This window comes from Aphidius gifuensis, linkage group LG5 (assembly GCF_014905175.1).
Source record: "Aphidius gifuensis isolate YNYX2018 linkage group LG5, ASM1490517v1, whole genome shotgun sequence".
Lineage (NCBI taxonomy): Eukaryota > Metazoa > Arthropoda > Insecta > Hymenoptera > Braconidae > Aphidius > Aphidius gifuensis.
The window spans coordinates 12,569,423-12,595,770 of NC_057792.1; the positions used below are offsets into that span (position 1 = coordinate 12,569,423).

General features: G+C 29.3%; 1 protein-coding gene across 12 annotated transcripts in view; it reads right to left on the minus strand.

The window, feature by feature from the left end:
- Window positions 1-26,348, minus strand: part of LOC122857626 (RNA-binding protein Musashi homolog Rbp6) — a 228,013-nt gene that overhangs the window by 35,693 nt on the left and 165,972 nt on the right. For 7 of the 12 annotated variants that reach the window (XM_044159887.1, XM_044159886.1, XM_044159885.1 and 4 more), the window contains 3 exons: window positions 23,085-23,169; window positions 16,009-16,071; window positions 15,448-15,528 (listed from right to left, as the gene is read on the minus strand). In XM_044159887.1, coding sequence (XP_044015822.1) covers window positions 15,448-15,528; window positions 16,009-16,071; window positions 23,085-23,169 — 229 coding nt within the window. The remainder of the gene's footprint in view (window positions 1-15,447; window positions 15,529-16,008; window positions 16,072-23,084; window positions 23,170-26,348) is intronic. The other 5 variants (XM_044159889.1, XM_044159883.1, XM_044159878.1 and 2 more) reach the window with 2 other exon arrangements.

Consider the following 26,348-nt stretch of genomic DNA (forward strand, 5'->3'; position numbering starts at 1 on the left):
CAATTGTTAATATTAATTTAACAATAAACAATTGCTTTTGTTATTATTCTTTGGCCACGGATGCTTCGAAAACGGATATCTGTTTAACGGGTAAACGGTAAATTCAGATTTACCAGATGTGATCAGGCACACATCCAAATGTATAAAAACGGTCAGAAAACAATGGCCCAGGGGGTAACCATGGGATGCCACGAATCTGAATTTACCTAGGTCCGTTCAGAGTTTGATTCGGAAAGGCTAGTCCTAGTTAATCAGCTAGTCTCAAGGAACCTACCCATATTTTTCATTTCCCATATTGAGGAACCATACGAACTTCGAGTTTTTCAACTGGACTAAAAAGGCAAACAAAAACTTTGTTCTTTTTTCCACGAAATACCTCTTTTATCGTTAAAGGACAAAGAATGAACATCTGACTTTGTTCCCGTTGAAAAAAAAAATATACGAATTCGTTCTAATCGCCCCCCCCCCCACTGAGCCCTTCCCGAGTGGAAATTTAGTCAAGGTTCTGACCAGAACCGGATCAGGGAACCTGATTTCAAATCAGAACCGGATCAGGAATCCTGTTCAGGAACGGATCAGAATGTAACGCTCTTTTTTAGGATTCTGATCAGAACCGGATCAGGAAACCTGGCCAGATTGTAGGGTTAGAGCCAGGATAACTGAACAGGAATGGATCAGGATTCCTGACTAGAATATAACCAGGAATCCTGTTCAGGAACGGATCAGAATGTAACGCTTTTTTTTAGGATTCTGATCAGAATCGGATCAGGAAACCTGACCAGGATACCTGATCAGGAATGGAACAGGATTCCTGATCTGAAACGGATCAAGTAATTTTTAAAAAAAAATTGTTTTTTATTAATTGATGTTTTGTAACTAATTTACTATAGCAATGTTATTGATGAAACAGATTGAACGATAAGATTGTATATACATAACATAACTTAAATTACCTAACCACTAGCGGGACGCGAACTCGGAACTTTCAGATTACAACTACGGGCCTTAACACGCGCGGCCATGCCATCTATCGATGATCTGATGTGATTTTTTGCTTTCATAAATTACATCAGCTAAAAAAAACTTAAATTAGAATTTGCGACGTTAATTTAACGTAAAAATAAAATATAATAATTTATTAAATTGTCCCTTGTCATTTTGTTTTAGAATTAAAATTATAATAATAAATAAATATTTATTATAATAATAAATATTTTTCCTGATAATATTCTGGTCAGAATCTGTTCAGGAAACCTTATTCAGGATACGTTCAGGTTTCCTGTTCCTTTCCTGAACAGGAAAACTGAATAAAAAAAATTAAATTATTTGATAAATTTTTCCTGATAGTATCCTGGTCAGAATCTGTTCAGGAAACCTTATTCAGGTAACGTTCAGGTTTCCTGTTCCTTTCCTGAACAGGAAAACTGAATAAAAAAAATTAATTTATTTGATAAATTTTTTCTGATAGTATCCTGGTCAGAATCTGTTCAGGAAACCTTATTCAGGTAACGTTCAGGTTTCCTGTTCCTTTCCTGAACAGGAAAACTGAATAAAAAAAATTAAATTATTTGATAAATTTTTTCTGATAATATCCTGGTCAGAATCTGTTCAGGAAACCTTATTCAGGTAACGTTCAGGTTTCCTGTTCCTTTCCTGAACAGGAAAACTGAATAAAAAAAATTAATTTATTTGATAAATTTTTCTTGATAATTTCCTGGTCAGAATCTGTTCAGGAAACCTTATTCAGGATACGTCAAGGTTTCCTGTTCTTTTCCTGAACAGGATTGGATAAGGTTACCTGACTTAAGGAAATCGTAAGGTGTCCTGACCAGGTTCGGGTCAGGAATGAGTCAGGTTCCCTGAATAAGGAATCCTGATCCGTTTCTGATCAGGGTTTGAGGTCAAATAGGGCATCCTGAAAATTTTTCCACTCGGGTTTCAACTTTTCTAGCTTACCATTCCCATTTTAATACTCAAGACTTAGTCCAACGGTCTAATCAAGCTATCGCCATTCGTCGTATCGATCAGTTACTAAAAAATTAATTTTCCTCACTGGGGCATTTTTTTTACTACTTTTTTCCACGCGTTTGCGGTAGTAAAGTGAACTATTATCTCACTCTCCGCTCCACACGTCTTTTTCACTTTACCGTGCGTAACTTTCATTTTACCGTAAAAATCATTTTACCGGAAGTTTCGGTTAAAGTGAAAAAGACGTGTACAGCGAAAAGTGACATAATAATTCACTCTACAACAACAAACGCGTTTAAAAAAGTAGAAAAAAAATGCCCACGTGAGGAAAAATATATGTGAGATTAGGGGGTTAAGCAGAATTTTATCAAACACTGCGAGTGCCACAGTATACATATAGCATTGGCAACGCAACATGAAACGTTGCATGAAACACAGTATAGTATAGTTTAAGAGAAAGAAAAAAGAAATAAGCATGCCCGAGCTAAAAAATCTCAGTCTTCCGAGGTCTTCTAAGTCCTAAAACGCGCTTTATTAAACTTAAACTATCTTCCAAGTCTTAAAACGCGCTTTATTAGTCTTCCAAAGTCTTTCACATAAAATTACAATTTTTTTTGATAATTTTCAAAGCTGCCGTAGTCTTCCAAATCAAGCGTTAACGCTTGATTTGGAAGACTTCGGAAGCCTCCAGGTTTTCTAAAAAATTTTCATATCACAGCGGGATTTATTTTCGGGTCCACCCTCAAATTAAATTAAAATAAAATAAATTTTAAAGAAAAACGACTTCGAAAGCCTGCGGTCTTGAAATTAAAGACTTGTAAATTTATTTTATAACAAAAATTAAGGAACTTAGAAAAATTTCAAACTACCCGATATAAAGTTATCAAGTTTCTAATTAATTTATATCTATAAAAACGACTATATCTCGCTAATTCGTATTAACATATTGCTCTTATCACCTAATTCATTTTATTACATAATTTTTTAAAATTTATATATTTTTTTTAAGATAAAAAAATCAAGTTCTTCTAATTTTAATAGATCTAAATTAAATTTTACTTTAATTATTTATTCAGATATTTATAATATAAAATTGATTCAAATAACAAAAATTAGAAGTCAAAAGTTTATAAGGTAAATAATCTCTATGAATATCAATTGAACAAATGGCTGAGTAGTCAGCCTATCCGACTTTCACACCAGAGACCTATGATCGTTCCTTCGTAGGTTTTTATTTTTTGCTTTTTTTACGGCTCAAAATAAAAAAAAAATAAAACAATGGAAGACTTCGGAAGCCTACGGTCTTGAAATGGAAGACTTCCTCTGAAAGACCTCAGACTTACAAAGTCTTTAAATGGAAGACTTCGTAAGCCTGAGGTCTTAAATTGGAAGTCTTCCGAAGTCTTCCTAGTTGGACAAATAAAGACTGTTTTAAGACTTCGACATTTTTAAGACTGAGATTTTTTAGCTCGGGTGTGCATAACTGCAAAAAAGATTTCCACAAAAAAATTTTAAAAAAATAAATTTAATATGATTCAAATAGAATAAGTGTTGAAAGTTTAAAATATGTAGTGAAGTTATACTACTCTATTGATCGTCGAGGCTCAAGTATATCATCATGATTCCGACGATGAGAAATTACAGAAGAATCCTGCGAAGAAATCAAGACTATTAAGTACTAAACGCTTACGACAATATCGTGATAGACAACGTGAAAAAAAATTACAGGAAAATCCCGATGCCATAATAGCCCTAACACCTATCATTTTATCAAGTACTGAACGTTCACAGCAATATCGTTCTAGACAACGATAATTTATAACATAATTTATAAAAATAAAAAATTTTATACTCATTTTTTATTATTGTATAATTTGAAATAATATAAAAAAATTACATATCACAAAGATTATCTTGAATTCCTAACATAATTACCGTATTATATTGATATATAAATTTTACTAGTTAATAAAATGAACAATATTATGAATACCGACCGTAATATGAATTGTCAATACCAACAAAAAAATCATTGAAAAACTTATAGTTTTATTACCGCAATCAGTCCAAAAGAAGTTTCACTTTCTCCGCGCATACTCGCAACACGCATAATTTTTTTTTTTACAGACAGACAAACAAAAAAAAAATACATATTAAATTGATAAATAATTTGAATTATTTTTTGGAGTTTAGTATTAATAAGAATTATCGTCTGATAAATAATATTTTTTGCTTATAAAAACTTTTTATTTTGTTCGTTTTTTTTATTAAACAAAAGTTTTAATATCATATTCACGTGTACGATAAGTTTTTTTATTTATAAATTCTGTTAATTGAAAAATATGTTAACTTGTGGTATTGAAAAAATTTAATTTGCATTTTGTTTATTTTTAATTAGCAGTTTAATTAAATGATTAATCTATTTTTAAATCCGAAAGTATGAGTATACTAGTTTATGGTAATCGATTCGAAATCAGCACTTTCTTATAATAAGTTAAATGAATTTGACACTTCTAAGAATAATTAGAATATAAAATTTAATTTTTCATTATCAATTTATTTTAAATTAATATAAATATTTAAATACGAAATATTTTTATTATTTTTTCTTTAATTCATTCCATTGTTTTTTTCGGATCAAACTGACTATAATGAAAATTAAAAAATGCATTCGATATCTATATCAAAAATAATTTTGAAAAGTAGAATTTTTTTTATTATTATTGTTGTTTTAAATTTTAATTAGACTCTATTGAAATACTGATATAATGAAAACAATTCTCACAAAAAAAAAATTGTGTGTGTTACTAGTAAGAGCGAGGGGAGTGAAACTTTTTTCGCAGTTTGTCGAGTTATTTCATCATGTAAATAGACTCACAAGTGTATAAGTGAGAAAGAAAGGAATATAAACACAGAGTTCTTCTCCATGGTCCAGTAAAAAACAAAAATCGAGTACGATTTCGTTTGGTTTTTTTGAATTTAATTTTTCTTTAAATCAAGAATCGGAATCTTTTAGAACATCAATTTTCTTTATTGATTCTGCCATTTTTTTTCTCACGGATTTATTAATCTTTAAATTTTTTATAATTTCAATTATAATATAAATCTAATTAATAATGAAAGCAATAATATTGATAATGATCATAATAATATGTTAATAATATAAAGAATGATATTAATATGATATTAATAATAACAATTCCAAAAACATTCCCTATTAATAATAACACGATAAATAAAGGCTCATTTTGTGTATTTTGTTTATGTTTTGTGTATGTTTATTATGAATAATGTTTATTTATAGATTTATGCAATTATAAATTAATAAAAAAAAAAAAAAAAATTCTCATAATTTCTTTATCTTAAGAATTTCATTTTTTAATTATATTTATCAATATCATTTAAATAATATCTTCAAACAAACAATTTTTGTAGGAATCAAATCTGCAGATGGTACTGAACAATATTCAAATTTGTTATTAGAGGTGAACGTATGAGACATTTTTACTAATCACTGAATATTAATAATTATTTTGAACAATAGTTATTTATTAATGCACAATTTTATATATTCATCGACTTTATTATTTTTCATCTTTTTTAATTCCACAGAAAAGAATAAATGTCAATTAGTAACGGGTAAACAACATAAATAAATTAATAAATTAAATAAAAACAAATGAAATATTCTTTCAAAAGCCAATTAAACGAATCAAAGGTTTCATTTTTTGTTTTCATTTTAGGATAATAATAATATCGATTATTATAATAGTAATATTTTTTCAAGGATATATATTGATAATATTATCATTAATTCATACTCCTGAGATGAAAAAATCAAGTATTTGAAAAGTATTATTGATATTTTATAGTGTTTGAACTATATCCGGCGATGTTTATGAGGTCTTGTAAGAATATTTATGAGTATTTTCAATTTGGTGATATTATAAAAGAAGTAAATGAAGAGCTCGAAGACTGGTTCTCGGATACAATTATCCCTGAAAGGTATTTTAAATGTTTGAGTATTTTGAAAGTCTTTGAAGAGTATTCTGATACTTCAGTTTTTGGACTTAGAAAAATTTCAATATCGTAGAACCGTCTTATATAATAAACTCCAATTTTTTTGAGAGTTGAATAATTTATTTATGAATTAATTAACAATTATTTAGTAATTTTTTCCATCATTATGTTAACATATACAATTTATTCTAGTAATCATGCTGGAGACACCACATTTTTTCCTTACATACTTTTGCCAATAGCTATTTAACTATAATAAATTATGGCAAGTGTTGATAAGGAAAGGATGTATTCAAATAAATCAAGTCGTCTTCTAAAATAACGATGGTGAATCTCTTTTTTAATTTTTTAAATAAATTATACTTGTATAGATCACCTCGTTATGTGAACAAAATTTCAAATTTCATTAACTTGTAAAAATGGTCTCGCGGTGTAGGTTTAGTAATTAGGAAATCGTAGGATCAAATCCAGGTAGAAATGAATTTATGTAAAAAATAGGGCATCCACGAATATATCTCTTGTTGAAATTATTTTTTTTGAATAATCGGCAGGTATTTTAATCGGATACAATCGTATTGTTGAGTATCCCGAGCAAGTATTTTAACCGGATACAATTGTGTTTCGAATACTCGTCAAACATAATTATCCTGCTAAAAATACTTTTCAATTGGTATTCGAAATGTACTTTTAATGGCGCTCAGAAACACAATTTCAAGTATCAAACATAATTGTGTTTTGTCAAAATACATCAATTTTTTCATCTCGGGCTATTATTGATATGATTGAAAATATTATCGAAATTATTACTGTTACTTTCCATACTATGAAAAATTATGGAATGTCATTATAATAATAACAATAATTTCAATAATATTATGAATTATAATAATATTATTATCGGTTTCAAAATAAAATCAATGATATTGATAATAATAATAACAGTGTTAATAATAATAATAATAATAATAATAATAATAATATCCAAACTATAAATATCAATAATATTATTATTAATTATATTTTAAATATTTCTGTTATTTTTATTATTATTAATTGATAATATTATTGTCATTCAATTATTATAATATAATGATATTAATATTACTATGATTATAGGTAATATTATTGAAGTTATTTTTATTATTATTATCTATACTATAAATCTTTATTATTTTATAATATACTATACACGTATACTATTTTATTTTTATCAGATTAATTATATTGACTAAATTAATGACACTTTCAACTGTATTTGAATTCGATATACTCATGCAACGCCATATACTTTTTCACAGACACCGTATTTATTTCTTTTTCACTCAATCTCATTAAGGTTGTTTTTAAATCGCATGACCGGGCGACGTTTTGGGTTCACAGGGGTACTTACAAACGTATGTTAAATAAAAAAATTATAGCGCCCCCTCATGCCTAAAATCTTTTCACTTTACTGATGCGTCATAAGTAGTGTGAGTGTTGCCGGCTTATATTTACAGACACTAATACTACTCTAGCAATAAACATTCAGGGGGAAGTTCCAAAACCGTACATTTCTTGTAAAAGAAGGATAGAAGAAGAGATGGAAGATTGAGCCAGAAGAGATAGAGAGAAGGATAGAGCTAGAAGTATAAAACCGAACGGTGGTATTGGAACGTACCCCAAATTTTCAATGTAATTCAGCCGGCTGAAACCCGTAAATTCAAAAAGTAATTAGCCAATATCTTTTGAACGGCACTGAGGAAATGGATAATTTTTTTTTCATTGATTTCGTATTTGTAAAGTGTACAAATCTGTAGAAAAAAATCAAAATTTAAATTAAGAGTTTTAAAAGTACAAGCGCAAACGTACCTATACTCCCTATGCTTGCGTGTTAAAGTTGTCAACTTTGACACTAATTATCTGGATTTTGACGCAGAGGAAAATTACGAAAAAATTCCACCAAATAGATAAATATTTCATTTAAACATTAAAAAAAAAAAATCGAAAATTAAATTACGGGAATTCCATTTGAAAACAACCTTAAGCATATGGGCGAACGCTTGTGTGCTAGCGTGTGTGAGAGAGGGGACTGAGTGTCACTGCCGCGCGTCAGTACCTCACGTAAAGAAGTTTCACTTCAAAAAAAAACTTTTTTTTTAATATGATCAACTTATTGCCCACAAGTTTATTCCCCAAATTGAGAAGAAATTTTTCACAGGGCAGGTATATAAAAAAGAGCAAAAGCTATAAAAATAGAGTAACAATGTGCAGTATAGGGATCTGACCCATTTACCCTCTTGTAGCTGAGAAGCAAAACACATGAATAGGACGAAATATATTATGGTGAAAGAGATGTTGCTATTAGCCTACTGTGAGACCGAGAGAGAATAAATCCATACTCAATAGATGTGGTATAGATCGGATCACTATATTATAACAGGTGAACTTATGGTCGAAAGTAAATAAAATTTCCCTTCTATGAATTTTCGGTTTTTTGGGCTTTAATGAAAGCCTCAATAATTATCTATTTCCATGAATTATTTCGAAATTTTCTCACTAGTTTTTTTTAAGATAGTTGATGTCAAAGTTGACAACTTTAACACACAAGGATAGGGATAGAACACATATTTACGCTTGTAATTAAAAAAATTTTCTATGAATATTGCTTTTTTTTTATCACTTTGTAGTACTTTTTAATACGGATTTTTTAAGCCCTCATAAATCATTTTCCACCTACGATTTTAAGAGATATTCAACTTTTAATTATTCAATTTTCTATCATTAGCAGTCTTTCTATTTCTTTTAGTCGTCGTGCTGTCTCATGTTTTTTGGCTATGGTAGTATGTGTGTGCCTATCCAGATGGAATACAGACACGCATACTACCAAGAACCTGTCAATATATAGTATAGTATATAGTATAGTATAGTGAATATATTTTGGACAGAGGGGCACTGAAAATATTTTTATAACCATATGTAGGTGCGCACCCTCTTGGGCCCAAAGTTTATCCGACGATGGAATTCAGTTTCGACCTTAATGAGAGGGCACGGACTTGTTTTTTCTACTGCCTTCTACAACCATGCCTCGTGAACCATTAACATATACCTATCCTGTTTTATGTATATTATTGTGAACACTCCTAAAAATGTTTCAAGCATTCAGAAAACAGCAGTTTATTCAATATTATCTGAAGAGATAGCTCTTATCAAGCCATTAATGATGATATTATTGATGATATTAATAATATTGATAATGTTCATAAAATAAATGATGATATCAATATGATATTTATAATAATATCAATCATATTGATAATATTCAAAATATGAATATTGATAATCAATATGGTTATTGATATTATTATTATTATTATTATTAATACCATTGTAAATGGTAATATTATAAATTTTGAATATTATTAAAACTATTCTCAATATGGCTGATACCGAACTCAGGCCCGAGCACCCCATGGTTCCTCCCGTGGCGGCTTATTGCAGATTATGGCCATTATGATCATCCGAATTTTTATTTTTTTTTTGACTCATTTCGTATAGTTTTGCCAAAATCGAAATAAGGGACTTAGTTTTTTTTCGTAAATTTTTTTTTTTTTTCCAAGTTTTTTGAAGTAAAAAATCTAGCTAAGGGAAATAATGTAGATATTGATCGTTTGGCTATAATTAAAGCTAAGTAAAAAATTTAGCTAAGTGAAAAATCTAGCTAGGTTAAAAATTTTGCTAAGTAAAATAATGCAGATATTGATTGTTTGGCTAAAATTACAGCTAAGTAAAAAATCTAGCTAAGTAAAATAATGTAGATATTGATTGTGTGGCTAAAATTACAGCTAAGTAAAAAATCTAGCTAAGTAAAATAATGTAGATATTGATTGATTGGCTAGAATTACAGCTAAGTAAAAAATCTAGCTAAGTAAAAAATTTTGCTGGTAAAATAATGTAGATATCTAAGTTTTGTTTTTTGTAAAATTTAATTTTTTTTTCTAAGTCCATCATTTTCACTTGGCAAAACTAGACGAAACTAGGCAATAAATAAAAATGACAACGGACGGTCATGCAAGCCAGAATGAACGATAAGTCACGTTCCGCACCCCTGGAGCGCTTGGGCCTGAGTTCGGACGTTGCCCTCAATATTACTATAATTCATAAAATTATTGTTATTATTATTCATAATGTAAATGATAATAACAAGAACAATAATTTCAAGAATACTATCAAATATTAACAATTATTGATATTAATAACAATATCTATAATAATAATAATAATATTCGAAATATAAATACTAATAATTACTAACATTTATATTTGAATATTATTAACAGTCCTATTATTATTCTTATTATTCTTATTAATATTATATTGATATTAATAATATTAATATCGATGATTTTATAATTATCGATGATATTATTGAAATTTATTATTGTTATTATTATTCATACTATGAATTAATTTATATATTACTAATATTATTATCAATAACAATTACTTTAATAATATTATATAGAACAATAATGTCAATAATAATTTTAATAACATTATAAATTAGAAATAATATCAATATATATTAGTAATAATAGAAATGATATTAATTTTATTAATAATAAAATTTAAAATGATAATTTGTTAACAATATACTTGAATATTAATGTTAGTATTGATATTATTATTGTCAATATTATATCGATATTATTATTTTTAGTATTATTATTATGATGATGATTATTATTATTATTTTTAATAGGATTTATAACATTGATCTTATTATTAATATTATATTGATATTAATATTATCGATGATATTGTTAAAATTATTGTTGTTATTTTTATTTATACTATTGTTATAGATATTAATATTATTATAAATAATAATAATTTCAATAATATTGTCAAGAATAATAATATCAATATAATATTAGTCATAATATCAATGGTATTTATCATATTTATAATAACGCTGCACAATAGTGCCAATAGGCAACGCACACACACACACGCACACACTCATGTAATTTCTCGCTCGTGGCCACTCACTCACTCACTTTCATTAGTTAAGCTACGGTCTCCAAGGAGCGTCTGCGTCGACTGTCCGACTGTCGCGTTCAGAGACGCTCGTCCCGAGAATACAAGTTTTATGTTATTGGTCTCCAAGGCGCGTTCGCGCTCGGAGCGCTGCAATCAGAAGTCGTGTCTGAACGCTCGACTGACCAAAGTCGGGTCAGGCTTCTGTAGACGCTGGGCAGTCACGCACATATATAGAAGTTCTTTAACTGTATGTGTTTAGCTGGTAAAGTGTTAGTGCAGTATACTAATGTTTTTATGTTTACCATAGTTTTTTTTTTCAATTTAATTTAAAAAATAGTCAAACTGATGTATATTAAGGCAGAAAAATCGATGAAATTTTTTATCATTATTGTTTAAATGGCCATTTATTAATATTTAGAAATGTCCCTCATTTTTTATTGTATGCAAATCGCTAACAGGTTTTCATTTCATTTTAATTTTTCTGTCATTTTCTCCTACAATATTCTTAAGTAACTTTATCAGCTATTATCAAAATTAATTTTTCTCTATTATCTATGATATTTATATTTTTATTTAAAACAAAAGTATATTCATCATACAGCTGCTCAACTGTTTAGAAATTGTGAGCGCGCCTTGGAGACCACTCGGCTATGAGCGTTCCAAAGCGCTTGATCAGAACGCCCGAACGCGACAGTCGGACAGCCGGCGCAGACGCTCCTTGGAGACCGTACCTTTATATGGTCAAACGCTTGCTCGGTCTGAGCGTTCGCTTGCGCTGTGCGTTGGCTCGCTCCGACCGTTCGCTTGCGCCGAACGTTAGATGGTCGACACACTGTTTTTTTTCACTAGACTGCGTAAAGAAGTTTCACTTTAAAAAAATAGATCTTAACTGATCAGAATATTTTGTAGTATTTTGTTTACAAATATTGGATTTTCACCTAAAAAACAAAGACAAAAAAAAAAAAAATATTGAAGAAGCTTTTCTGATTGTTTTTCCATGAAAAAATTGTGAAAATTACCTTTTTCAAAGATAATAAGTATATTACAGTATATTTACAGTAAAAAAAAAGAAAGTAACGTTTATCATAGTAAAAAAATCTCTGACATTTACGGTATTAAAACGTAAAAAAAAAAAAACGTTTAAAGAGGTAAAAAAATTGTTTTTTTCTTTTAAAACAACTTATATATTGTGTTTTTTTTTAATTTGTTTTTAACCGTCCTGACCAGGATTCGAACCTACGACACTATTTAAACCTATTGAACCTATCTTTTAAAACCCCGTGCGTTATCCCCTAAGCCATCGCGCGCTATTGTGGAAGCAAGAAAATTTGCATACTTATTAATTATAACCACAATAAATACCAGAAAACTGGTTTGTTGATTATTAGGATAAATGAATCGAGACATAAATGTATACAAAAAAAATTGAATGATTAGAAATGTTAAAATATTAAAATCTAACCCATTACTCAAGATATTTTAGTTTATTGTAGCTGATGTAGTATAAAAAAATGATGGAATCAAATTAATCAATTTGTAATCTTTATATAAACTACCGAGCCATCTGACACATTTATTTTTATTAACTTGGGCAATTACAGCTGAGGAATTCATAGAGATTTGTGAGATATTTATTAGCCAACAACTTTTTCTTCGCTACTGCTTTTCCTTGGTATTTTAATTTATTCAATAAATTAAATTATTGCAATTTTATTTTAATAATTCAAAATACCAAGGAAAAGCAATAGCTAAGGAAAGATGGAGCTAAGAAATTAATGTAATCAAAGAAATTAAATGGTATCAAGCTACATTAATTTCTTAGCTTCAATTTGTCCTTAGCTACAACTTTTCCTCAGCTACATCTTTTCCTTAGCTATATCTTACCCTTAGTCTTTTTTTTTTTAACAGATAAATACACGTCATTTATTTTTATAAATTAAAATACCAATTGACACATGCTTTTTCTTGGAATGTCATAATTAACTTTGAAAAAGGATATCTCACGGGTTCTGTTTGTAACTCATCAGTAATCGTAGTCACCCGATAAATTATGCCTACCAAACGGACAAAAAATAACTTGAAAAACCGTATTTTTTACCTTTTTAGAAAATTAAAATTACAAGCTTCAAATTCATTTTAAAAAAGGTAAAACTTACGGTTTTTATCAGTAACTTGTCGGTAAGCATGGTCACACGATAATGTATGCTTACCGAAGGGGCGAAAATTCACTTGACGTTCAATTCAATTTCAAAACTGTAAAATATACTTGTCATATCGTTATTATTTAACTTTCTATCAGGCTGTCACGATTTTTATCTTTAAAAACGTAAATTTTAACTTTTTTTTTCTCCGTATACAACTAGCTTATTGCGCCACAAACTATACCGACATTTCGTTACGACTATCGAGATAATAATAGAAGACTGTTGAGCTTAGAATATGACCGATAATCAGGCGTTACTGAAGACTTCTGTAAAAAAAATCTAGATGCAGAGTAAAAAAAATTATTGATATACGTAATTATGATATATTACGATAATATATACGATACGATAATATATACGATAATATATACGGAGAAAAATAATTGGTAGATTTTACCTTTTTTGTGTACGATTGGGAGACGCCAGTCAAAAAAATGCAACTTTTACCCGAAAAAAAGGTAAAACTAAAAAATACTATTTTATTCGGTAAATTTTACAATTTATAAGGTCAATTTTTAATTCTTTGAGAGTTAATCTTACACTCTTTTTTTGTAAAAAATATATGACAAATTAATCAGGCGAAATTTACCTCTAACCATGTGAATTTTACCTGACAAAATAATGAATTTTGTTTCACATTTTTAAAAGGTAACTTGTGCATTTATAGAGGTAAATTTCGCCTGATTAGTTTGTAATATATTTTTAACAAAATAAAAAAGTAAGACTTACTATAAAAAATTTAGAATTAACCAAAAAAATTGTAAATTTAACCTAATGAAATTGTATTTTTACGTTTTTTAATAACTTTATTATTAACGTAATAATAACGAAAAGCAGTAGCTAAGGAAAAGATGTAGCTAAGGAATTGAGGTTGCCAGAGAATTATGTTTTAAGGAAATATATCTACTTGAAAAATTATTCTTTGGCAACCTCAATTCCTTAGCTACTGGTTTTCCATGGACATTATTATTTTTAAAAAATAAAATTACATGAATTTCAATCATCGAATAAATAAAAATCCCAAGGAAAAATTGTAGCTAAGGAAAAGATGTGAATAAGGAATTAATGTTGCCAAAGAAATTTTTTTTTAAGCAACATTAATTCCTTAAAACATAATTTTTTGGCAACCTTAATTCCTTAGCTTTATCTTTTCCTTAGCTACTGCTTGTAAAAAGTTATCAAAATAAATTCAAATAATTGTGGTAAGTGGCTGAGGAACTGATTCATTTTACAACACAATTTATTTAGTTTCACTTTTTCCTCAGCTACATTTGCTATAATAATCTCAAATATTATTGGGAAATGTGTAAGAATATGATGATACTCAATAAATTTTATTTCAATCTTTATTAACTACTAAGCCATTTGCCACAACAACTTTTATCGATAATAATAAAATTCTCATACGTAAGCTTTTAGCATAGAGTCAATTCAAATAGAATAAAAATCTGTTGTTTGTCAACTTGTGTTCGTGGTTAAGTCGGTTAAAGCACGGTTTTAGTATTAGGTAGAATTAGGTAGCGTTTAGGGCAGAGGGGTTCGATACCAGGCAGTGCCATAATTGCCAAAAAAAAAAAAAATAACTAAATATCCTGTTGTATTAACAATTTTATTTTGCATTCTTAACATCGAAAATTGTTAAGTTTTACCTACTAAGAGAGTAACACAAACTTTACTAATTAAAAATGTAAAAACAACTTTAACGCCTTAAAAGGTAAATTTTACCTTCTTTCGGAGTAATCGAAGCAATAACAAAAATTAAATGTAAATTTAACATTGTCCATAGGTAAACTGCAGCTTCAATCTTATAACTTTTTATTTCGTAAATTTTACCTTTTGTCTCTTGGCGTCCCTCGTTTCATCTTAAAAAAGGTAAATTTTACTTTTTTTTTTGTAAATTTTACCTTTTATTTTTCTCCGTATACTCAATTTATATTTATGGATGATTTCAAAAAAAAAAAAAAATCTTCATCGCAACATATAATAATCTTATAGTGCAAGTGAAGTCGTTCTATGAATGTTAGATCATTGATAAAACGCATACATATATCGTGGCTATGAATGATAGTAGTTCACAGAGGCATGGCATTATAAATTTTGAAATCGGGATGATAAAAATGTGCAGTTGAGGTCAGAGGGCTATGGAGTGGCAATCGTCGTGCCTGTATGTAGTTAAAGTTGAGGCTAAGCGGTGCAATATAAGATGTATTCTTGTGGTTAAGACTAGGGTGGTTACCTGCTGGATAGGGTAGTCCGAAACTGGGATATCCAGAATACCCACGACCCGCGGCGTATGCTGCATATGCTGCTGGAAAACCTATTTTTTGTAACACCAGAAAAAAAAACCATTCATTAGTTACACATTATTTGAAATTTTTTTGTTATAATTCATGCACTGTAAGTTGAGCAAAGGGTCAAGTCAATTCAAGTCTATGAATATGCTTGAATATACTAGAATATACTAGGCAGATGAAAAAAGGTTCAAACGATTTTTTAATTGCCGAATAGATAGACGGAGGAGGTTCTTGGTTCTGGTCAAGTCAATTCAAGTCTATGAATATGCTTAAATATACTAGAATATACTAGGCAGTTCAAAAAAGGTTCAAAAGTTTTTTATACATCACAGAACAATAATTATGAAAAAAGAACTTAATTATGATTGAACTTGAATGACCTAATATAATCAATAAAACAAAGGCGAAGAATTGACGATAATTATTTTTAATAATAAAAAAAAGGAATTGAAAGTTTTCGTTGTTATTTAAAGTTTATAATTAATAGTATATAGTGTACTTGCCGTTGATGTGGATAAATGTATTTGACTCACCATCAGGTAATGCTCCCAGAGACCACATAAAATCTATAAAGAAGAATAAACTGAATTATTATTGACGACTATACTATAATAGTTCTCAAACTGTTCGCATTTAATTTCAATTTCGTATTTATGGTATTATGATTTTAAATTATTCACTTATTTTTTTTTTCTCTCACTGATATTTCTCTTTGCTGTATTTGTGATTTTTTTGGCATTTTTGAAATTTAGAGTAAAGTGCATTGCTACTGGAATTTCAAATGCATGGTTATATAGAAATAAAAAGCGAATCTTGCAAATATGCTCTCCGGAGAAATTTATGGTATATTTTTTCTTTATTGTCATATTTTATCATTATCTATTTATTTTCTCTAATGTTTTGAGAAATGCAGTGCCAAGAGAAATACAAAAGTGAGAGGAAAAGTTGGAAAAAAAAGATAAAAATAAAAGAGACAGAAGCTCTCTAGGTAAAACAAAAAAAAATTAGCAACCATGAAATTTCATAATTTGGAGACTAAATTCAACATAAGGACCACACAACTAAGAAAAAATATATTTATTTATGCTTGCTATATCGCTTCGACTATAAAACTCATTAATTCGACTAAACTGACTGGTTCTTTCCAGGTAATAATCACTAATTATCTACATCGCAATTGAAAATAGATCCCAACATCTACGATAAGTTATATCTATATATTTGGTTTTTATACAATACCTATGTTTGTATATCAATACCTATGGTTAGTTTCTTTATACTTTTTTACAATCACGATTTGTTAGTTAAAGTTATAATGAAGTTAATTTTTTATGTCTATGTTTTTTAGACTTGTTCTATTTTGGTTATCTTAAATTAGAAACTAAAAGTTCAATAATTTTCTGGAACGAGAAATATGATTCGAAAAACAATCTATACAATTGACTCAAGTCAAAAAAAATTATTCTGAATTCGTATTTTAACTTTTAATATAATTTAAATACATATTGATTATAATCCAAATGTAATTTGAAGTTACTAAGTATATTAGAGAAATATATTAGAGATGTATATATATATATATATATATATATATATATATATATTTCACTGCGAGCAAGATTCTAAACACCCTTTTTTATGAATTCTTATAAAATTTTTCTAATTCCAGCAAATTAAAGACACACTACGAACATATAGATCGGAGAAAAAATACATGATTAATGTTACACTGAACCACAATACTACAACTACTGTCTCGCTATTCATCTAATCTTGAAATCTCGATCATTATTTTATATCAAGAATTTTTTCAAAACTTCCATACAAAGATGACGAATACTTAGAATTGTTTATCATCTATTCTATAGTGGTTAAATTAATACACTATGGAATATAATATATATTTATATATATATATAATATATATAGATGGCATATTCCACAGGTTTTTTTTATATTTAAAAAATTGATTTCTATGTTTTTCGTAAGTTTTGATTTTAAAGGATTTTGTCTTTAATATACCAGCTTTTGCATGTTTTTTACTTGAAAACTGTTTACTCAATTGAAAATATCATAGAGTCGAAAAAGTTTTACTTTTATTTAGAGTTCAAAAGAAAAAAACTTTGGGAAGTTGTTTAAACGAATTTCCTACCATAATTTATTAAATAAGCATTTGAAATAAATTCTTCTCAAACCTTGCTCCCTTTTTTTTTATTATTTTTTACCTTAGTATTTAAATAATTCTTTGAGATTATATAAATAAAAAGCAAAAAAAAACGGTCCTACGCGCTGTATGAATATATATATGTTACAATAACAGTAGGTTTCCTGGTAAATCTGCACATTGACCGATCAAAGTAAACGTTGTAAAAAAAATGGGGGCAAATTCCAAAAAATCCGGTTTCAGTTGTTTATTTGATAAATTATGATAGAAAAATTGTTCGAACAATTTTCCAAAGTTTTTCATTTTTCAAACTGTGAAAGAAAGTAAAATTTTTTTGTCTCCATAATTTTTTTGATTAATTCAACAGGTTTGAGTAAAAAAGATGTAAAGTTGGCATATCAAAGAAAAAGTTCTCGAAAATCAAAACCTAAAAAAATTATAAGTTTAAACTTAAAAAAAAAAAGGAAAAATGCCTCGCTTATTTTTCACTGGAGAATAATGAAAAAATGATTTGGACGAATCCATTTTTCAAATATAAAGACACGTGGAATCAACCATATATTATATTAATATATACATATAAAATATAATATATATCTATATATATATATATATATAAATACATGTTGAATATACGTATATGTATTTAATAGTTTGAATGATATTCATACCTAAAAATTCTCTACTGGGCTGGTTTTGAATACATCAATCGTCTGTTTTTTTTGATTATTGATTATTTGAAATTTTTCGAATCAAAAAAGACAATAGTTTTTTTTTTTTAATGATAGAAAGACAAAAAACTTTCCCGCATTTATGAATCTTCTTAAGTGGTAAGAATAATATAAACGTTGTTTAAACAGTGTTAGGTTTATATTTGGAAATATCTCAACATTGTTCAAAGTAGTGTTAAGCGATGTGAATGACGGTCTTTTTTTTCGTCATGTCACAAGAAAAAATATTGTTTGTGACCGTCATTTATTTTTTGTCATTTTGCTCTTACAATCCTTCTGCTTACAATTGTTACAATTTTTTTTTTTTTTCAAATTATTCAGTAGTTGTGAAAAAAAAACGTCAGAAAACATTTCGTTTTTTTTTTTTTAACAGCTACATAAATATGTGAAAATCTATGAACGTATGAATTAGCTAGAAAAATGTAAACGTAATTTAAATATTTGAATGTTAGAAGTTAATGAATCAGAATTTGAATTGAAAATAAAAATAAAAATTATAAAAATTTAATGCAGTGATAATGTAATATAACTTTTAATGTAATCTTTGTTATACCGAGTGTCCTATTTTAATCTGGTTAAAGATTTTTCATGAAAAAAGTGCTTTGAATCGAAAACGATTTAGAAGGTGTAAAGTTCGGAAGTGGACATATGAAAGTTGCTACCTATTCAGAGAAAAATGTAAAATAGTGGACTTGGAAATGTAAACATACTTCTTTTGGAAGAATGACCTTTTTTTTTAATAAAAAGTTGCTTACAAACTAACACTTTTTAAAACAAAAACTTTTTGATTACTATAATATTGCTTTGGCTACAACTCACTTAAAATAGTATTTTTACATTTTTAGATGACAAAATGGTGTAAAAAAAAATAATCCAAAATCATCTTTTTTCTTGTTTGTAATGGTTTTTTAGGCGTGATTGATTGTCGTTGGAACAATCTTTGTTAGAACAACATAACGTAAAAATTTCGTGGAATTTTGAATAAATTCTTCCGAAACAATATACACACAAAATACAGGAGACATGAACTCTTCGTTACACAATTTATGGGATGTTTCCAAAAAGTATGTTCGCATCTTTAAGCCTACAATTTTTAATTAAGGAAATAATTTTTTTCTTTTCCTATCATATGCCCTTCTCCGAAATGCAGAACTTTTCAATAACCATTTCCAGATTTTAGGCATAACTTAAAAAAAAAAATTCATGACCCAATTGAAATGAGACACAAAATATATACAAAACGAATATTAAAGAATAATTGTAAATGGATAAATCGCATTTCTTCGATGAAAAATAACGGTTAGTCAGTAAAGTCGTCACAAAGTTTGTCACAATATTTTCGTTACCAAAATTCTCTCATTTTAACTCGCATCATTTTTTCGTCAAGGAGGCGTTATAAAACGGTCAGGTAATGGTCGGAAATTTTTTCGACATTTCCAGAAGTCTCTTCTAGCGTAAGAACATGTAGACAATTTTATTTGGGTTGGTCCAATTTTCGATTTTTCTATGAATGACTCGAATATGTTATCTCTAAATTGGCAATTTCATCCACTCGGTTGATCATTTTAAAATCATGTTCAAAAATGATAGATTAACTCATAATCCAATAAAAAAACAATCAACGAGCGAAACCTTTTGTGTTTGTAATTCTACTTACGTAGCTGTCAGTAATGAGTCCTCAAAATATACTTTTAAGTTTACTTCTCACGTTTTGCATAAATCATAAAACACTAGAAAGTACTGTTATTACTTGATCATTTATTTAAGTTTTAATTGGCGGCTTATTGTTGTGTACAACTAATATACCATATATCAATTGAAATAATGATTCTAGACGACAAAAGTATGCGTAATTTGTCATTTATAAGTCGAGTCAGCTCAGCTTAAATCTTCTAATCTCATTACTTATCAACAAATTATAAATATTTCGTAATAAACAATTAATGATGATCGTTTATTGCATAGAAATTTTTTTAAAGAACTAGAATTTAAAAATTAACATTTACTTTATTTTAATTTTAAATCTAATATTAGTTTATTTCAGCTATTGTTATTTTGGTAAATTCCCTGAATCCCAGCTACGAACATCACACACTGGAACGGTGTCTGCAGCTCAAATTTCTTCTCGAACTTTAATCTTGCATTCCCGTGCAACTAAAATCGCTAATTCTCTCTTAAACCCCTACATATACGCGAAAAAACCACGAGACTAAAAAAATCAATATTCATTTATTTTACATTTCCTTTTCATTCTCCCCACCCCCCAAAATAATTTTTTCCGCGATTTTTCATCATAGCCATTCGATTTTTAACCTTCGAATACTCCATATAAATTCTGTTAAACTTTTCACACCCATGGGCGGATTTAAGCTAAGCTGACTCGACTACATGTATAATTCAATTAATATCTACTACATGGTATATTTAAAGTTATCTTCAATTGCTACTTATTTAAGCGTTATTTTATAATTTTTAATATGGAGCATAATTTGCTTGTTCTGAGAGAAAGTATTTTAACAATGCTATAATATGTTACTAATACTAAATTCAGATTGATATTTTTATGTTATTTTTTTTAACTGCAAGCCCTAGTAGAAATCAAACCCGTGTGCACGAAATAGCCAGTCAAAATAACACGATAACTCATGAAAGAAGCCTGATTCAAGCCTAAATTGGGTCTTGATTTCTACCCGGAAGTCCTAGTAAATTATTCGAGTATACGGTATTCATTGCTTCTCACAATTATTAATAATTAATCTAACTAAGAATAATAATTAATAGAGGCAAAGGTCACAAGATATAAGTAGAACCTTCTTAGTTAATAGTTTTCTTAGATTTCTAATGAAGGTTCCTTCTCAAAAATTGTAACTTTTAACTCTTTTTACCATGTTTGATTGTAATCATAAGACATTGATTACTTTTTTCAATATTTTAAACTAAAAAGTTATACAAGTATTCATTTACCTATTAGCTAGATTATAAGTTTTAATATTTTTGTTATTTTAGGTCCATTGTATACATAATTAATGGTAATAAAAATACAAAATAAAATAGTATAAATCATTAATCTAATTAATATTGAAATTTCCATAAGTTGAATATTTTGATAAAGTTCTAACTTTTTTGTAATAAAAAGAATATTAATACTTTTTCTTAAATTTTACAGTTTAAATTTAGCTCAAGCTGAATTTTCTAAAATTTTTCAGTTTTGCAGATACTTATACATAGTTATATGGACATGTATGTGAATAAATGACAATTTATATTGTTTAACCATTTAAGCAAACAACATTCTTATAAATTTATACTCAAGTTAATTATAATATGACCACATCTATAATCATATTCGTACATTTTAGAGAAATATATCTCACATTCGAGTTTCTGAACAACACTTGTTTCGGAATCGTTTGTTTCAGCTATTTTGTTAATACATCCATATTGAAACAAATTTTTCCTTATAAATGTTTTTCCAAATTCTGGCCGAAGAATCAGTTGGTTTTACATGATGCTTTTTTTTTTGTATGGTTTTTTTTTTTTTTTTTCTCTAGCTCTTTGTGACTAGAGATACTTTTAAAAAGCTTTTATACTAACCAATTTTTTTCGGAAATGTCTTGTATTGCTCGAAGTTTTCGAAAAATCAAAAATTAAAAAATTACCCCCATCACTCCTAAAAAACGCAACATCTGTTAAAAAGAAAATCATTAAACGTATATAATTTTTTCAAATCCTTCTCATCTATAGTCTAAATATATTGAAGGGTGCACTAGAGAAATTTTTTGTCTTTATGTTTATTTCTTTACGAGTTATGCAATTTTCATAATATAATCTATAATAAATATGATACTCCGGCCAGAATCTTTTTTCTAAGGTGATACACATCCCTTCACAAACTAAGTAACCACTGTTAAAACTTATTTTTTATTATTATTTTATAAGTGTATTATGAAATTTCATGAAGTTATAAACGTAAGTAGAATGATAAAAGAATCTAATCGTAAATGTTATCTTACTGAGTTTAATTTTCTCATTTGCACGAATAATTAGGCTACCACGTATCACTCCTGGAATAAATAATGGGAATTTCATCGTTCAAGAAGTCATGAAAAACAGCACAAATTAAATCTACCAGTCTCGTGTTCTATAGTGAATAGTCGATTTGGTTTCAAACTTAATTATATCTCCATGGAGAGAAACTAAAAAGTAAGTTCTACCATGTTACTATAGTACCAGTGGAAATTTTTATATATATATTATTTCTGCTTTTATTGCGGGCGCGATAGAGGCGTGAGAAGTGTAGGTCATAGACCAATAGTTGGGATATGGTGGTAAACTGTTCCTACATCTAGACCTTGAACCCCAAGAAGATCACTCATTGAATAGGTTAGAGTAGCAGCCCTGGTCGCAGCAGCAGCTGCGGCAGCTGCCGGATGTGGTCTATAAGCTGCTGCTGCTGTGGCCAGTGCTCTTTTAACATCGTAAACAGCAGGAGCATATTGATACGTGGTGCCTGTATTTGGCGCTGTCGTAACGATTGGTGCGAGAAGGTGATGTGGAGTGGCAACGCTAGCGGCTGCAGCTGCATGAGCGTGCGCGTGCGCATGAGCAGCAGCTGCAGCCCCTGGCATAGGATACGGTGCGTAACGATAGGTGGTGGGGGGTGTTGCGACCATCACCAACTCACCGTATGCACCTCGGCCAGCTGCTCGCGTCTTTGCCAAATTTGCCGGGAGCATCACTTCTTTTGGTTGCGCTTTTTTGCATTCGACCTAGAAAATCAAAAGCAACAGTTAGTTTATTGTTTTAAGGAAGTAAAGAATTTTTTTCCTATTATTCATAAGTTTAGTATTGCTTGTTGCTTAAGTTAACAGTCAAAATCGCTCTCAATAAAGAATACATAAACGTCAGTGTAAGATGCAATATAAAATTTGAAGCTTGAAAAAGGAGGGGATTCCATAGTGAAATAGTTAATGTACTTGCCCGAAATGCAAGGTCGCAGATTGTAATCCCCTCAATCTCCGAAGTTCTCCTTTAATTAGGCTTACTGAGTTCTTAAAAAAAAATTGGCCAGTCATAAGAATCAATTTTTCTGAAAGAGTCACGATCTTCTGATACTAGTTTGTATTGTCTGGTACCTACATTTCTAGCTTTGACAACAACAAGAAACTAACAATGACCAATATCATTTTTTTTGTAGTATTTAAATATTTAAATATTTAAACAAATAATCGTTAGTAACGAACATTTTGAGGTTTGAAACGAGTAGTTCATTTTTTTTTTGTTATAAATCATTGACGGCTTGTAACAAGAAGATACAGGGAGAGAATTCACCTCCGAATATTTAGGAGCAATAAGGAGAGAAGGAAATTTGTGAGCTACACTGGGTTTTTCGCGAATAAACTTTCAGAAATTCACACGGGCCAACCTAAGGGTTTGAGCTCATGACTTTCTAGTAACTTGTAATTCATTCATTTTTATAAATTAAAACACTGTGACAAAGTATAGCTAAGGGAATGTAGCTCAAGAATTAATGTAGCTAGAGGAATTATGTGGTAAGCTACATTAATTCTTCAGCTCAGTTCTCCACAGTATTTTTTTTTTTCAAACAAATTAATTCCAAGCAAGCTTGAACGAATCTAGCCTGAGAAAAAATTTATTTGCAAGAAATTAAAAGATAAAATGAAAAAAAATCTTTAATTCTATTTTCATCAAATCGTTTTGTTTCTAGTTTGTGTGTCAGTAGGATGGTATACTTTGAGAATTCTTCTTTTTGAAGTCAAGCAGCTATCATTTAAAAAAAAACAGAATATTGCTCAGTTAAAGAATTTTTTTTTTTGTGTTACCAAACAATTATTGTTTCTGATGAACAATCATTCCTTCTTTCAATAACATATTGTCAAGAAGTTTCCTTCTAGAAAATAGAAGAACATTTTCTCATTGCAACCAAGATGAGTGTAAAAAGAGGCCGTTATTCACAAACCAGGATGTAGAGCAAAAACTTCACTTTCAGATTGAAGAAAAATTTTCGTTTTTGAATGATGAAGTGGGAGCAGCACAAAAACATTTTTCATGTTTAGGAAGTTTCCTTTGACTTTTAAATAGTCACTTTTTATTTTATGATTTCACTCGATCATGAGCAGGGCTGTCATATGCCATTACTGAAAATTCTTCTTTCAATAATTACTAGTTAGTAGTAGCTTTCTTCAGAAAAAATTTTAGAGGAATAATGAAGTAAAAAATTAAAGATCTATTTCTCCCTGCAAGAAAATGACTAACTGTATATTTTTTTGATTCTTTAACTATTTCTCCCAGAAATTAACAGGTTAGTCACATCTGTTCCTCAACCATTTGCCATTACTAATTGTATCACACCATGTAACCAAATATACCATGATAATTTCACAGGGGTTGTAAGGTCTTGAGTTTGATGTAGGATGATAGGTTGTAAATTGAAATAATAGAAATAACACTTTGAATAAATCCAAACACTGTGGCTTAAACTCTAATAATATTCACTTTTATTATTTCACTAGAATACAATAAATTTTTTTGTTTATTGTATTGTGACGCGATCTGGCTTGACCGCATCACCTTAAATCTATTATTATTTATAAAAAAAATCGATATTCTCAATCTCAAAATTTCTTGATTTATATTTTTCATAATTAATTATAATGAGAATAAAAATTATTCGAAAAAAAATTGTGTCCCTTCTTCTGTAGATTACATGACCTTGACGATGAGGAGAGGGCTTATGTGACTTAAAGACCCAATGGGCTCTACCGGTCAAGAGCACATATTATGTGAGGAGCTTCTTCGCGGAGGCTACCTATACTAAGCGAGCCGAAGGAGAGAGATCAGTCTGACAAGTCATTTTAGCGTAGGAAAAGTCACATACGTGTCGCTTGAGTTGTCTCACAATAGCCGTGCTGGTTGCTAAATGACACTTGGCCGTAAAAAGTGTCAAGAATTTTTCCGATCGTAGGAACACTGTTAAAGGGGTCTGGTAGTAGTGAAAATTGAGACTGAATCAAGTGAGTCCGAATCCTTGGTGGTGGCCTTGATCCATATGTCTTACCTGATGTACCTCCTTTAAACGAAGCATGCTCTGATTAAGGGCTGCAGAGATCGACAGTAGAATCTTGTACAAGCTGAGGATGTCAGCGCGAACAATGTTGCATGAGCCAGTGATGATATCAACAATCAGACCAAAGCTCTGGTAAGCTTTGTATCCACCAAAAACCTAGAGGTTATCAATAGAGGTAGGGAACCCAAGATGCTAAATGACATACAATTTAAGAGTGCGCGCGAGACTTCCGTAACTCCCACGAAGCCAACTGGCATGCATTTTAAGAAAGAGTAGAAGGAAAGAATCACGGATTTTCTGGAGAAATTGAACATTTCGATTTAATTGAGGATGTGGCAACATTTCTGCGAGATGGAAGTGTATCAGCACAACTATCCTATCAAAGTGATGAGGGATAAAAGCGAGTGGTTGATTTGCTGACCACAAATACTTAGAATCAGGGTTGTTTTTTTTTAACAAGTACGTATGTTAAAACCACCCTGTTAAAGATACCTGGCGCAGATCACGCGGGTGGGGTTCGTGATCGAGAAACAGCGTCCAGAATATTGAACGCCAATAGAGTTAAATGGGGAGTGTATCGGTTAAACCTTCCAATAGCCCGAGGGCTGATGGCGTGCTTCCGGTGATGCTCCAAAAAAGACCGAATTATACAGTTGTACTACTGAGTAAGACCACCAGAGAGTATATTGCGTTAGAATATATACGGGGAAAATGGCGCACAAAGAAGGTAGTGTTCGTACTCAAACTGAGTAGGGCTGATGAAGATCAACTCGGAGTGTATCGACAGATCAGACTTGTGGATAGATTTTTAAAAAATATGATATAGACTAGCAGACCTTTGAATGGTCTACAATTCACCTA